This window comes from Pseudophryne corroboree, chromosome 2 (assembly GCF_028390025.1).
Source record: "Pseudophryne corroboree isolate aPseCor3 chromosome 2, aPseCor3.hap2, whole genome shotgun sequence".
Taxonomy (NCBI): Eukaryota; Metazoa; Chordata; class Amphibia; order Anura; family Myobatrachidae; genus Pseudophryne; species Pseudophryne corroboree.
Genome location: NC_086445.1, coordinates 859480807 through 859495793, shown reverse-complemented (window position 1 = coordinate 859495793; position 14987 = coordinate 859480807). Strand labels below are relative to the sequence as shown.

Genomic DNA, 14987 nt, shown 5'->3' with positions numbered 1-14987 from the left:
TTGAAAGTCTTCAAGTTCAAGATGGAATCCCTTCGAGCGGTGATTGCCAGCCTGGAGGGGGGGGATTTTATGGCGTCAGTCGACATAAAGGATGCCTACTTACATGTGCCGATATATCCTCCACATCAGGCTTTCCTCAGGTTTGCGATACAGGATTCTCATTACCAATTTCAGACGTTGCCGTTTTGGCTTTCCACGGCTCCGAGGATTTTCACCAAGGTCATGGCAGAAATGATGGTTCTTCTTCGCAAACAAGGGGTTTCAATTATCCCGTACTTGGACGATCTCCTGATAAAGGCGAGGTCCAAGGAACGGTTGCTGAGAAGTGTAGAGTTGTCACTATCGGTTCTGCGACAGCACGGTTGGGTGCTCAATTTGCCGAAATCCCAGTTGATTCCTATCACTCGGCTTCCTTTTCTGGGCATGATTCTGGACACGGAGTTACAGAAGGTATTCCTTCCAGAAGAAAAGGTTTGGGAACTGCAGACGATGGTGAGAGAACTTCTGAAGCCGACGAGTGTGTCAATCCATTATTGTACTCGAGTTCTGGGGAAGATGGTTGCGGCGTACGAAGCCATTCCATTTGGCAGATTTCACGCCCGCGTGTTTCAGGGGGACTTGCTGAGCAAATGGTCCGGATCTCATCTACACAGTCACCGGAAGATAAGTCTATCTCCCAGAGCCAGAATTTCTCTCCTGTGGTGGGTACAAGCTCATCATCTCCTGGGGGGACGCCGATTCGGTATCCAGGATTGGGTACTTCTGACGACAGATGCAAGTCTCCGGGGCTGGGGCGCAGTCACCCAAGGAAGAAATTTCCAGGGAAAATTGTCGCTCCAGGAAGCCTGTCTCCACATAAATATTCTCGAGTTAAGAGCCATTTACAATGGCCTGCTCCAAGCAAGAAGTCTTCTTCAGGATCGCCCGGTCCTGATACAGTCAGACAACATCACAGCGGTGGCCCATATAAACCGGCAAGGCGGAACGAGGAGCAGAGCGCCAATGGCGGAGGCCACAAAGATCCTTCGCTGGGCGGAACAACACGTCAGCGCACTGTCAGCAGTTTTCCTACCGGGGGTGGACAACTGGGAAGCGGATTTCCTCAGCAGACACGACCTCCATCCGGGAGAGTGGGCTCTGCACCAAGAGGTATTTGCAGAAGTGACAAGACGCTGGGGAATTCCGTTGATAGACATGATGGCGTCTCGGCTCAACAAGAAGCTCCCGAGGTATTGTTCCAGGTCAAGGGACCCACAAGCCACTGCAGTGGACGCCCTGGTGTCTCCGTGGGTCTTCCGGTCGGTGTATTGTGTTCCCTCCACTTCCTCTCATTCCAAAGGTGCTGGGGATCATTCGTCCAGCAAGGGTTCAGGCGATTCTCGTCGTTCCAGACTGGCCAAGAAGGGCCTGGTACCCGGATCTTCAGGACTTGCTGGTGGAAGATCCTTGGCCACTTCCTCTAAGAGAGGATCTGTTGTTGCAGGGTCCATGCGTGTTTCCAGACTTACCGCGGCTGCGTTTGACGCTATGGAGGCTGAGCGCCAGATCTTAGCTCGTAAGGGTATTCCCAGGGAAGTCATTCCAACTCTCATTAAGGCTAGGAAAGAGGTTACGGCGAAACACTATAACCGTATCTGGAGGAAGTATGTTTCCTGGTGTGAGCTTAAAAAGGCTCCTGCGGAGGATTTTCACTTGGGTCGTTTTCTCCACTTTTTACAGGCGGGTGTAGATGCAGGCCTGAAATTGGGTTCCATCAAAGTGCAAATTTCGGCTATGTCTATTTTCTTTCAAAAAGAGTTAGCTGCCCTCCCAGAGGTTCAGACCTTTGTGAAGGGTGTAATGCATATCAATCCGCCGTTTGTACCTCCTGTAGCTCCATGGGACCTCGATGTCGTCTTACGGTTTCTCATGTCTTCCTGGTTTGAACCTTTGCGTAAGGTTGAGTTGAAATTTCTCACTTGGAAGGTCCGTTATGCTTTTGGCGCTGGCATCTGCCAGGCGAGTGTCGGAATTGGCAGCTTTATCTCATAAGAGCCCGTACTTGATTTTTCATTCGGATAGGGCGGAATTGAGGACTCGTCAACAATTTCTACCGAAGGTGGTTTCTTAATTTCACATTAACCAACCTATTGTGGTTCCGGTAGCTACGGAAGAGATGGCGATTCCAAAATCTCTGGATGTTGTAAGAGCGTTAAAAGTATATGTTTCTAGGACAGCTGTTACTAGAAAAACTGAAGCGTTGTTTGTTTTGTATGCGGCCAACAAGATTGGTCATCCCGCTTCAAAACAGACTATTGCACGCTGGATTTGTAGTACGATCCAGCAGGCTTATTCTTCGGTAGGACTGCCGGTGCCGAAATCGGTTAAAGCCCATTCTACCAGGAAAGTGGGCTCATCTTGGGCGGCTGCCCGAGGTGTCTCGGCGCTACAGCTTTGCCGAGCAGCTACTTGGTCGGGTTCGAACACTTTTGCTAAGTTCTATAAGTTTGATACCCTGGCCGATGAGGACCTGGCGTTTGCTCAGTCGGTGCTGCAGAGTCGTCCGCACTCTCCCGCCCGTTCTGGAGCTTTGGTATAATCCCCATGGTCCTTTTGGAGTCCCCAGCATCCTCTAGGACGTAAGAGAAAACGGGATTTTGGTACTCACCGTTAAATCCTTTTCTCCTAGTCCATAGAGGATGCTGGGCGCCCGTCCCAGTGCGGACTATTACTTGCAGTGTGTTTTCTTACTGGTTAAGTTAGTTTGTACACGAGTTGTGTATTGGTTTGTTGCAGCTGGTTGCTGGAGTTTTATGCATACTGTTATCTGGTTTGGCGTTATTCCTGTTGTACGGTATGTTTATGGTGTGGGCTGGTAGTTTGGTAGCCCTTAGTTAAAACAAAAATCTTTCCTTGTACTGTCTGTCTCTCCTGGGCACAGTTCCTATAACTGGGGTCTGGAGGAGGGGCATAGAGGAAGGAGCCAGTTCACACCCAGTTTTAAGTCTTTTTAGTGTGCCCAAGCTCCAGCGGATCCCGTCTATACCCCATGGTCCTTTTGGGGTCCCCAGCATCCTCTACGGACTAGCAGAAAAGGATTTAACGGTGAGTACCAAAATCCTGTTTTCTTTTTACAAATATCATGGGACTGCCCAGATCTAAGAACATGGACACTCTTCTAGTACCAGCAGCTTTGGGTGTCTGTAACATTAAGCAGTACTCTGAGGTATGGTATGAATCTGCCTAAATTCAGTGATCTGTTACCTGATGGAGCCTATTGGCACTGAAAGGCTGCCATAGCATAAGACTTTTGTCAGTTTTCCCAAGCTCCCATGTCATACCTCCCAAATGTCATGATTTTCGCGGGACAGTCCCGTTTTTTTTGGGACTGGCCCGCTGTCCCACCTGCGGGCAGCAGTGTCTCGCGGTGGGGGTGGGAAGTTGGGAGGCTCTTTCACTCACAGCTCTGCTTAGCAGAGCAGCGGTGAATAGCAGCAGTGAATAGACGCTGTGCGCATGCACACAACGTCTATTCACAGGAGGCAGAGGGAGAGAGGGCATGCCAGCAGCTCACAGAGCGCTGTGCATGCCCCCTCTGTGACGAAACGGGCAAGTGGCTGTAAAGTTGGCGTGAAGTCACGCCCCTTTTTGGGCGGGCGCGGCTTCGCCATGCAAATGTTGCCCTCTTTCTCCAATTGAAATGTTAGGAGGTATGCCATGTGACCCCGACCTAATCTATGGCAATAAAAACTTCAGCATAATTACTTGCCTGCTAAAAAGTAAGTGCATTTTTGTGCCTAATTAGTATTCTGCAAGGATCCCCCCTACCTTCCCAACCTTTCGCCCTTTGTAGTTTTGTTGCTATTATTTTCTTTCTGTTTTATTGTTCTGGGATTCTGATGTGTGCAGATCCACTGTTACTCTACAAGAACCCTGCACAGCAGTCTATCTGTTATGACTCATTTGATGATCTCTCCAATCAGTTAGCATGACTCCGGTTTTATATACTGTACTACATAAAATAAAATCAGCTAATTGCTGATTAAATCACTTCAAAACAAGCCATTGGGGCAGACAGAGAAAAGCTAGAGATATGTCCACTAATCTGTGCTCTTACCCATAAACTAAGTACATAGTGTACATTAGGAATGTATTTGCACATACAGAAATTGTCCTTAGATAATGTTATATATTATTGTGTGTGTATCGTTTGATTAGCGTTACTAGTACCTCTTTCACATTGCAAATGCCGGGTCGCACCCGGGAATTGGAAATGGGTTCTTCCCTGGTGCGACCCGGTATTGGACCCTAACACTGGCTTCCCTGACCCGACAATATGCGGGGTTGGGTTGCCATCGGGGGTGGGCACGGCGCTGGGAGATGAGATCATCTCCGCGCCACCTCTCCCTATGCAGTGAACGGGTTCCGGGTCGCATCGACCCGGCAACCCGTTCACACTGCACCTGACCCGGTTTTTAATCCGGAATAACATTGCTTTATTCCCGGGTTGAATTACCGGGTCAGGCGACCCAGGAATTCGTCCATGGCCCCTTTCACACCGCACAGCGACCTGTGTCGTCTCGGCAATATACCGTGTCGATACCAGGTTATTTTTGCAATGTGAAAGGGGTATAAATACTGTAAAGAGAGACATGTAGTTTTCTTGCACAAAGCACCTGCTGTGTTTTAATTAGAACATCGCTACAGGGCTGCCGGCAATGTTAATTGTGTTATATTAAATGTCTCACAATGGCTCTGTTATGTAATCAAAACTGTGTATATTTAACTTATGTGTGTTATATGGTTAATTAGAACTTGACAATGTCTTATTTTCTACAAATATTTTTCTGCAGATACTGTAAGTATAGGCTCTGTATGGTGGTGTTGATAATGTTATCTTCATAGCTTTTCTCCTTCAGTCTAAATGGCAGCTATATTATAGCTAGATTATTTTGTGTTCATTTAGCCTATGAAGCCGGAGTCTCGAGTGCTGTGCAAGGTTCTTGTTGAGATACAGTGGATAACAGATAACCTGCAAACAGGTTAATTCTAGATCAAGTAAAAAACTAGAGACAAAACTATATTTGTCACATTGATTCTGGAAATATTATCCTCTATTTCAGAAGTTTGGTTAAATTGGGTTCCCATTCCATTTAGAGAGTCTGTTTTTGCTATATTTTGTTTACTTTCCATTAATATTACACAATGGGGGTCATTCCGAGTTGTTCGCTCATTGCCGATTTTCGCTATACTGCGATTAGTCGCTTACTGCGCATGCGCAAGGTTCGCAGAGCGCATGCGCTTATTTATTTTACACAAAAGTTAGGTTTTTTACTCACGGCATAACAAAGCTTTTTTATCGTTCTGCTGATCGGTGAGTGATTGACAGGAAGTGGGTGTTTCTGGGCGGAAACTGACCGTTTTCTGGGAGTGTGCGGAAAAACGCAGGCGTTTCTGGGAAAAACGCGGGAGTAGCTGGAGAAACGGGGGAGTGTCTGGTTGAACGCTGGGTGTGTTTGTGACGTCAAACCAGGAACGAAACTGACTGAACTGATCGCAATGTAGGAGTAAGTCTCGAGCTACTCAGAAACTGCTAAGAATTTTCTATTCGCAATTCTGCTAATCTTTCGTTCGCAATTCTGCAATGCTAAGATACACTCCCAGAGGGCGGCGGCTTAGCATGTGCAATGCTGCTAAAAGCTGCTAGCGAGCGAACAACTCGGAATGAGGGCCAATATTTTGGACAAGTTCTAAGAACTACAATAAATAACTTGTTGCCAACATAAAAGAAGTTAATATATAATTCCTCAGTGAAGCATGGGTCTCAAACCTGCCTCCCAGTCCTAATAATAAATAAGATATCAGCTAAGGCACTCTTAATTTGTATGTTGTGCATTTAATCAATACGTGTTTTATGTCTTCATTTTAAGTGAGATATATTTCTTTTGTGTGTGCGGTTGTGTTCTAGGAGGCAATGTTATGTCACCAAAGCCAACTTCTCTGGTTTCGTCATATTTACTTGCTGCTCTCACGTTACATGATGATCAACTCATTGCGGTTTCTCCATGGTAAGAAGACCCAGAAAGAAAGTTGACTGCTTTTACCAGATGTTTGTTCTTGATGCCTGCAAGTCACTGAGCACAGATGAGGCTATCAGACATTCCACAATGCTGCAACGACTACATTGCGTATTCAGGAGTTACAACCCGCATTCCCATTCCAAGTTTTGATATGTTATGTTGGCCATAACATGGATAGACTGTCACAAAAGTATAAATTATATTTTATGGTGCTGCTCACCTGGTGGATTAGGCTGTATAGTACACTGGGACAATGGTGTTTTCTCTGCAATACCTACTGGAGCTGTGGTTCTGTTTTGTGGCGAGAAATCTGAACGCAGAGTCAACATCCACGCACTGTTGCTAGTACTATGACTTCACTCACACTGGATTGTCATCTCAGTTTCACATATGGGAGCTGTGATCCCAACACCTGTTATCTGCGAAAGGCTGGAAAGTAAATAATTGCTGCTGCTCAGCGATATCAGACTCACAGATGTGATCACCCTCCTCCTCCTATGGTCACCGTGAGGAGCTTACGGTACAGTCTAATGAGGATAGCGTAGGGAAAGACTAATCATTGGCAAAAGCGATTTACAATATTTAGGCCATGATGTGTCAAATAAATAACTTGTAATAATGACCAAATATCCATTTCTCTGCTGAGATGAGTATGGCTATAAGGGTATTATGGTTCCTGAAACTAGATAAAGATCCCACATAGAGTATAATTATATCTGCAAATAAGTTACCCTCATCTAAGAGTCTCTGATCTCTCTCTCTCTAGTACAAAATGTCACATTGCATGCAGGTTACAGATAATCTGTTATCGTACTGTTGTGCATTATAATAATGTGAACAAACATGACTTATGAATATATTTTTTCTGAAATAAAGTATATATGCACTGGTAATTTTGTAATAAAATTAATTAGGATTGCACTTTGTGTTTATTCTAGTGATTGTGTCTACATAGCTCGCCATGCTTCGGGCAAGGTGCCTCGCTTCGCTACCGCTGCACTCGGCACAGGTTACCGTTCCCAATTGTAGTCCACGTGGATCGTTAAGTATGAAAAGGGTAAAAAAAAAAAAAATTATGAAAGACTCATGTCGACCAATAGTGGTTGACCTAGATAGTGTCGACCTAGTTACTGTCAACCTAGAGACCGGATCCCGTAGAAAGCGAGGCATGGGAAGAATGCATGATGAGAACAGAATGCGGTTATTAGGTCGACCACACTAAGGTTGAAGTCAATAGGTCGACCACTTTTGGTCAGCATGCAATAAAACGACATGGTTGAGGTCGACATGACAATTGTTGACAGAAAAAGATCGACATTAATTTGTTACAAAAAAAAATTTCATTTTCAGTTTTAAACATGGCGATTGAAGCAGTGCACTAATTTCGGTTCCCGATCATTTTACGGAGTAAACGACACAAAGAAAAGTAAAAAAAAAAAAAAAAAAAACCTCATGTCTGCCTTTTTCTGCATCAACCATTTTTGTGTCGACCTTGTTCCTGTGTTGAACTAGACACTGTCAACCTTTTTAGGGTCAACCCAATGATTGCCAACGATGTGAAAATCTGCACATGTGTAGAACGTGTGCATAGAAGAGAATGTATAATAATGTGAGAATGCATGGAGAGGAAAGCGTGATAATGTGAATATCTGTGCATGGAGGAGAATGCATGATGATGTGAGCAGGCACAAACAACATTTACTTTATACAGTACGCCTTATTATTTAGCCCCCTCAGTGTCAGCAGAGTGTTGCAGTCAGGCCACATTTGGGAGCAGGTGACACTAACCAGCCTCCTCAAATGAGATTCTGCCCTGCTAGAAAATTGCACCCTATTGCTGGCACAGCCTCTGTTCACTTCTGACATTAGCTCAGTGGTTTCCAAACTTTTTTGAATCACGGCGCCCTAGAATATCAGAATTTTTTCCACAGCACACCTAGGCCAAAAATATCTTATTGATAAATTTATATAGGAAATATTACAGTAAGTAGATCACGTTTATATGTCATCCTTAGGGTCAGTTGTGTGGTGAGGGACAAGATTTGCTTCTGTTTGGCCACATATTTTATGACTGGCAGCCACCTGCACTGGTTTTGCCTATTATATTGACCATGAGTAATTTGAATTGGTCCTGGACCACCAACCCAGGGCACCCCTGCAAGTGTCCCCAGGCACCCCAGGGAGCCACGGCACACAGTTTGGGTACCTCTGGATTAGCTCTTTGTTCTTATCTATAAAGCGTCTGTTAGCCAGAAGTCCTGGTGTTATCCATTATCTCCTCTTGAATAGGTTGCTAATTGGTATACCACTAGTCGATTAAAGAGATTTTGAGTAGTAATTACATTATAATTTAGCAATGACGACTTGGCCTATGTGTAAACCATCTTTGACCAAAATCAATTAATCTTCCAAACTGTAATAAGCACTCCATGACTGGGGTCAGAAGACAGCCCCTTATGGAGGACCCGTCAGTGTTATGTGGACCATACAACCGTCCAACTTGTCTATCCAACTAAAACGCTGCCCCACAAACCTCACCAGCGTTTTTCATCAGACCAGGCAACCAGCCTTCTTTTTCTGCACATCGGTCAACTTCTCTCCAACTTGTGAGCTCTTTTGATCAAAATCCCCTTATTTTTATTAACTAGATATGCCCACATTTTCAGTACTAGCGACAGCACTAATAACAAGTTTCTCTTGTATGTATGTATGTATGTATGTATGTATGTATGTATGTATGTATGTATATATATATATATATATATATATATATATATATATGTTAGCGAGCAGGGCATATTAGAACCAGGTCCCAGTGAGTGTATAGAAAAGATTTATTTCACTAAATTGAAGAAGAACACAATGGCAGAAATGTATAAAACTAGTAATGGACGGAAAACCATAAACGAAGAGAAACAGAACGATAATCTGGAACGTGCTCAGGACTTTGACATGCTGAGAATGGACTTGTGTTCTTTCATGGCTTTCTCCCACTCCTTCCCATTGATCTGCTCCACATGAATACTGTGGACTGTACCATCATCAAGGCAATGAGAAGCGATCCCTGCAAAGAACAAAGACACATTTTACAGGACCTCTACACCTGAATCCACGTTCTTTGCATTATAGAAGAAAAAATGTGGACATTCTAAAGTACATGTAAAGTTAACGTGCTACAGTCCTTGTTATTTATACATATGAAAATTGCAGCATAAATTATATGAAATTACTTGTAGGTTCAGATTTAAACATCACTTCTCAGATTTAAAAGGAAATTCCAAAAATACGTTCCTACTTATATTCATGTTGCACATAACGGGTGTAGTATGGTATGCGGCGGCCGGGCTCCCGGCGACCAGCATACCGGCGCCAGGAGCCCAACCGCCGGCATACCGACAGCGTGGCGAGCGCAAATGAGCCTCTTGCGGGCATGGTGGTGCGCGCTATATATTCTCCCTCCAGGGGGGTCGTGGACCCCCACGAGGGAGAAAATCTGTCGGTATGCCGGTTGTCGGGATTTCGGCGCCGGTATACTGGGCGCTGGGATCCCGACAGTCGGCAACCTGAAGACCACTCGCACATAACTATTGCTCTTTTGCTGAAATATAATATTTTTATTTTTCTACTGTATGTTTTGTGGTCTATCCTAGAGATTACCCTGCACGGTGTATAAAGTGAGTTTGAAAAGTCAGAAGTCTTCTCTTTCAGAACCATGGGGGTAACTCAGAGTTGATCGCAGCAGCAAATTTGTTAGCAGTTGGGCAAAACCATGTGCACTGCAGGTGTGGCAGATATAACATGTGCAGAGAGAGTTAAGGGGGGTACTCACGGAGCGATAATCGAAGCAATCGGACTAGTTTGCTTAGATTTTAAGCATGATCTCTCTGTGTGTACCCCCTAAAGCAATAGCGATGCGCAGCCTCGCGCATCGCTAACGCTGGTGCTAGATTGGCCTGCCCCCCCCCCCCCCCGTCTTCCCCCGCACGCTCAGCACACGTGCTGTGCTGATCGGTGGGAGAGATGTGTGCTGAACGGTTCGCTCAACACACATCTCTCCCACATCGGCCCGTGACAAGTAAATACTAGCTGCTTTATTTCTACACGCCAATTTAGATTTCAGTTTGAACACACCCCACCCAAATCTAACTCTCTCTGCATTAGGCCCCAAATACCTTACCCACTAACTAGAACAGAAATTGGAAGGCAGTTGTTTGCTGCCCTCTGCAGATATGTAACATTTAGAGAGGCATCAGATGGCTTCTATAGCAACTAAACTGGTGCGGTTGCATGTGTTGTGACTGCATCAGCCAGCTGGGATTCCACTGACAGTTTCATCTCATGCGGCTCTATCCTCTAACTCTTAAAAAGCAAATTGGTTCTGCACCTGTGCAGGAATACATCTGACTTACCAGCGGGTGGGATGCCGCCTGTCCATATCCCAACAGCGGCATCCCGCCCGCCAGAATGCCGGCAGCGGGGCGAGCGCAAAGAGTCCCCTTGCGGGCTCATTGGCTTGCTGCGCTTGCCACAGGATCTGTTCCACACTGCGGGAATAGTCCTGTTTTGCTGGGATTCTGGCTGGTGGCATTGCCGATTGTTGGGATTCCGGCGTCTGTATCCTGACTGCCGCGATCCCATCAGCCAGCAAATTGAATGGATCCCCATGTGCAGAACGTATTAACTTCTGTTTCCCCGACTGATGTAGTGGTCATGTGAGCAGCATTATGGAGCTCTAATATGTGAGTGCAGAGATCACTACGCTCCACTGCACTTTTTATGGAGGGGAGAAAAAGAGGTAAGTTTAACAGGAGGGGATGGTTGTTAATGCCCCTAGGGGGATCTGATGTCATTGGGGGATGTAATGCCTCATAAAGGTTTTCGGTGATGGGGGTTTGTAAAGTGCTTTTATAGCGACATGGTACTGGGGATCTATCTATAGTAGTGGTAGAGGGGTTATTTCACTGTGGGTCTAAGGGGCATTGTGTATCTTTTTATTTTATTGGTAAAATAATCAAAATCAACGATTGCTGAGGGCATTTTAAAAATGTGTTCATTGGTTAAACGCTGCAAATTAAGCACAACACATAATCATTAATTTTACATTTATTCCTATATTCACCAACCACCACTGGCTCCCAAAACACGTCTGGAGGAAGCGCTTTGCCACATCACATCGGGCATCCATATAAAAGAAATCCAAGTTACAATATGTGACTCTACCCAGCTCTCCATAGCAACAAAGTGCATGTCCCTGAATCTTTCTGTGCTTTGTACTTTAATGAGCATTACTGTATTTTACAGAACATTGGTGGTCATTCCGAGTTGTTCGCTCGTTATTTTTTATTCGCAACGGAGCGATTAGTCGCTAATGCGCATGCGCAATGTCCGCAGTGCGACTGCGCCAAGTAAATTTGCTATGCAGTTAGGTTTTTTACTCACGGCATTACGAGGTTTTTTCTTCGTTCTGGTGATCGTAATGTGATTGACATGAAGTGGGTGTTTCTGGGCGGAAACTGGCCGTTTTATGGGAGTGTGTGAAAAAACGCTACCTTTTCTGGGAAAAACGCGGGAGTGGCCGGTGAAACGGGGGAGTGTCTGGGCGAACGCTGGGTGTGTTTGTGACGTCAAACCAGGAACGAAACTGACTGAACTGATCGCAGTTGCCGAGTAAGTGTGGAGCTACTCAGAAACTGCTAAGAAGTGTCTATTCGCAATTCTGCTAATCTTTCGTTCGCAATTTTGATAAGCTAAGATTCACTCCCAGTAGGCGGCGGCTTAGCGTGTGCAAAGCTGCTAAAAGCAGCTTGCGAGCGAACAACTCGGAATGAGGGCCCTTAACTCTTCAGAATGTTGTAAGAAATTGGTGCAGCATAAAAATGTAGTGCACTTGTCAGAAAGTTTATGTACAGATCCGCTCATATTATTAGACTATAACATCAAAGTATACTTAACAGATTTTGAGAATACATGTTAAACACCGAAATACCCTTCAGTACAAAGCCAGATAGTCTCATGTAAATGCTGTTTATTAACAACTGTACTGAATGCAGCTAATGCAATTGTGCCTTTATCTGATCTTGTTAGATTCATAGTCCTCTTCACCTTGAAATCCTCAGATAACTGGTTGTTGAAAGTAGACAGAATAAAGGGGGGTACTCACGGAGCGATATTCTAAGCAATCTGACTAGATTGCTTAGAATATGAGCATGATCGCTCCGTGTGTAGCCCCCTTAGCGATAGCGATGCGCAGCCCCGCACATCGCTATCGCTGCTGCTAGATTGGCCTGCATGCAGGCCAATCTAGCGGGTCGCTCACTTCACACGCTGAGTGAAGTGAGCGGCTCCCTGTCTCCCCCCGGACGCTCAGCACAGATCGCTCAGCACACATCTCTCCTGCATCGGCCCGTGGGTACTGGGCTTTAGAATTAGAACCTGAGAGTTTAGACGGTCACTTAAAAGGGAGGTACACATATAGGAGGGTCATTATAAAGGGGGTACACATATAGGAGGGTCACTATAAAGGGGGGTATCCATATAGGAGTGTCATTATAAAGGAGGGTCACTATAAAGGGGGCTTAACTTCTAAGCAATCTGACTAGATTGCTTAGCAGTTAAGCACGGATCTCTCTGTGTGTACCCCCTACAGTGATAGCGCTATCGCTGGTGCCAGATTAGCCTGCATGCAGGCACTATCTAGCAGGTCGCTCATTTCACAACTGGGTGAAATGAGCGCCCGCCCCCCTCGCGCTGTGCTGATTGGGGGAGAGATGTGTGCTGAGTGGCTACTGATAGATTGCTCAGCACACATCTCTCCCTGTGTGTATGGGGCTTAATATCCCTCTTACACATATCCTTTTGACCCGGGTATTGTGGCTCGACCCAAGTTCCTGCTATAACAGACCCGAACCAGGTCGGATGTCCCAAATCTGCAATGATCCGGGTCATGCCTAAAAGGAGTTGATTGGCGGGCACAATAGCACGTGGAGGCGACGGAAGACCTGGATCACTGGAAGTCCCGGGTCTGGTGTGGACAGCGACTACCCAGTAATAATCCAGGTCCATCATCCAGGTGTGAAAGGCCTCAGTGCCCTGGGTCTGAACAGGGTTAAAGTCGGGGTTTATGTCTGAAAGGGGTATTAATGTTCAACCCTGGATTTGTCTTTACCTGACCTAAAGTCTAAGATGCCAAGTCACTTTGTGTGCCATATTAACTGCTTATGTAATTACAGGAAGGTGTTATGGTCCTTTTATGATCAGACCAATCCTTATGTGATTCTGATATGGGAATAACTTTTCTAGTGTTTAGTTTATCCAAGCACATTTTATAAATGCAGCATAGATAAAACAATGTTTTAATAGCATATTGGGGTAAATAAAATCTTTCTACTTGATGAGCCCCATAATGGACCACGAAGGCGGTCCTAAGATTGTCCATTTAGCAGCTTTATTTTCGCTAGTGGATGCTGGGGACTCCGTAAGGACCATGGGGAATAGACGGGCTCCGCAGGAGACAGGGCACTTTAAGAAAGAATTTGGATACTGGTGTGCTCTGGCTCCTCCCTCTATGTCCCTCCTCCAGACCTCAGTTTGAATCTGTGCCCGTACGAGCTGGGTGCTACTTAGTGAGCTCTCCTGAGTTTGCTATAAGAAAGTATTTTGTTAGGTTTTTTTATTTTCAGAGAGATCTGCTGGCAATAGACTCTCTGCATCGTGGGACTGAGGGGAGAGAAGCAGCCCTACTCACTGAAGATAGGTCCTGCTTCTTAGGCTACTGGACACCATTAGCTCCAGAGGGATCGTACACAGGATCTCACCCTATGTCGTCCGATCCCGGAGCCGCGCCGCCGTCCCCCTCGCAGAGCCGGAAGACAGAAGCCGGTGACAGAAGCAAGAAGACTTCAAAATCGGCGGCAGAAGACTCCAGTCTTCAAACTGAGGTAGCGCACAGCACTGCAGCTGTGCGCCATTGCTCCCACATTAAACCCACATACTCCGGTCACTGTAGGGTGCAGGGGGGGGCGCCCTGGGCAGCAATTTAAACCTCTTGGCAGAAAGTGGGCATATATACAGTTGGGCACTGTATATATGCATGAGCCCCCGCCATAATTTTACACAAACGCGGGACAGAAGCCCACCGCTGAGGGGGTGGGGCTTCTTCCTCAGCACTCACCAGCGCCATTTCTCTATCGTCCTAAGTGGATGCTGGGGTTCCTGAAAGGACCATGGGGAATAGCGGCTCCGCAGGAGACAGGGCACAAAAAAGTAAAGCTTTACTAGGTCAGGTGGTGTGCACTGGCTCCTCCCCCTATGACCCTCCTCCAGACTCCAGTTAGATTTTGTGCCCGAACGAGAAGGGTGCAATCTAGGTGGCTCTCCTAAAGAGCTGCTTAGAGAAAGTTTAGTTTAGGTTTTTTTCTTTACAGTGAGTCCTGCTGGCAACAGGATCACTGCAACGTGGGACTTAGGGGGAAAGTAGTAAACTCACCTGCATGCAGAGTGGATTTGCTGCTTGGCTACTGGACACCATTAGCTCCAGAGGGATCGAACACAGGCCCAGCCGTGGAGTCCGGTCCCGGAGCCGCGCCGCCGACCCCCTTGCAGATGCTGAAGCGTGAAGAGGTCCGGAAACCGGCGGCTGAAGACTCCTCAGTCTTCATAAGGTAGCGCACAGCACTGCAGCTGTGCGCCATTTTCCTCTCAGCACACTTCACTGGGCAGTCACTGAGGGTGCAGAGCGCTGGGGGGGGGCGCTCTGAGAGGCAAATATAAACCTTATACAAGGCTAAAAATACCTCACATATAGCCCATAGGGGCTATATGGAGATATTTAACCCCTGCCTGACTGGAAAAATAGCGGGAGAAGAACCCGCCGAAAAAGGGGCGGGGCCTATCTCCTCAGCACACGGCGCCATTTTCTGTCACAGCTCC

General features: G+C 46.2%; 2 protein-coding genes across 2 annotated transcripts in view; one reads left to right on the top strand and one right to left on the bottom strand.

Moving 5' to 3' along the window:
* PIGL (phosphatidylinositol glycan anchor biosynthesis class L) overlaps positions 1-6980 on the top strand; it is a 401477-nt gene extending 394497 nt beyond the window's left edge. Inside the window, exon 7 of the mRNA XM_063955844.1 lies at positions 5948-6980. Within this exon, the coding sequence (XP_063811914.1) occupies positions 5948-6073 (126 nt within the window). The 3' untranslated portion in view covers positions 6074-6980. The remainder of the gene's footprint in view (positions 1-5947) is intronic.
* A 1895-nt stretch (positions 6981-8875) lies between these two features.
* Positions 8876-14987, bottom strand: part of CENPV (centromere protein V) — an 86116-nt gene continuing 80004 nt past the window's right edge. Inside the window, exon 5 of the mRNA XM_063955843.1 lies at positions 8876-9123. Coding sequence (XP_063811913.1) covers positions 8999-9123 — 125 coding nt within the window. The 3' untranslated portion in view covers positions 8876-8998. The remainder of the gene's footprint in view (positions 9124-14987) is intronic.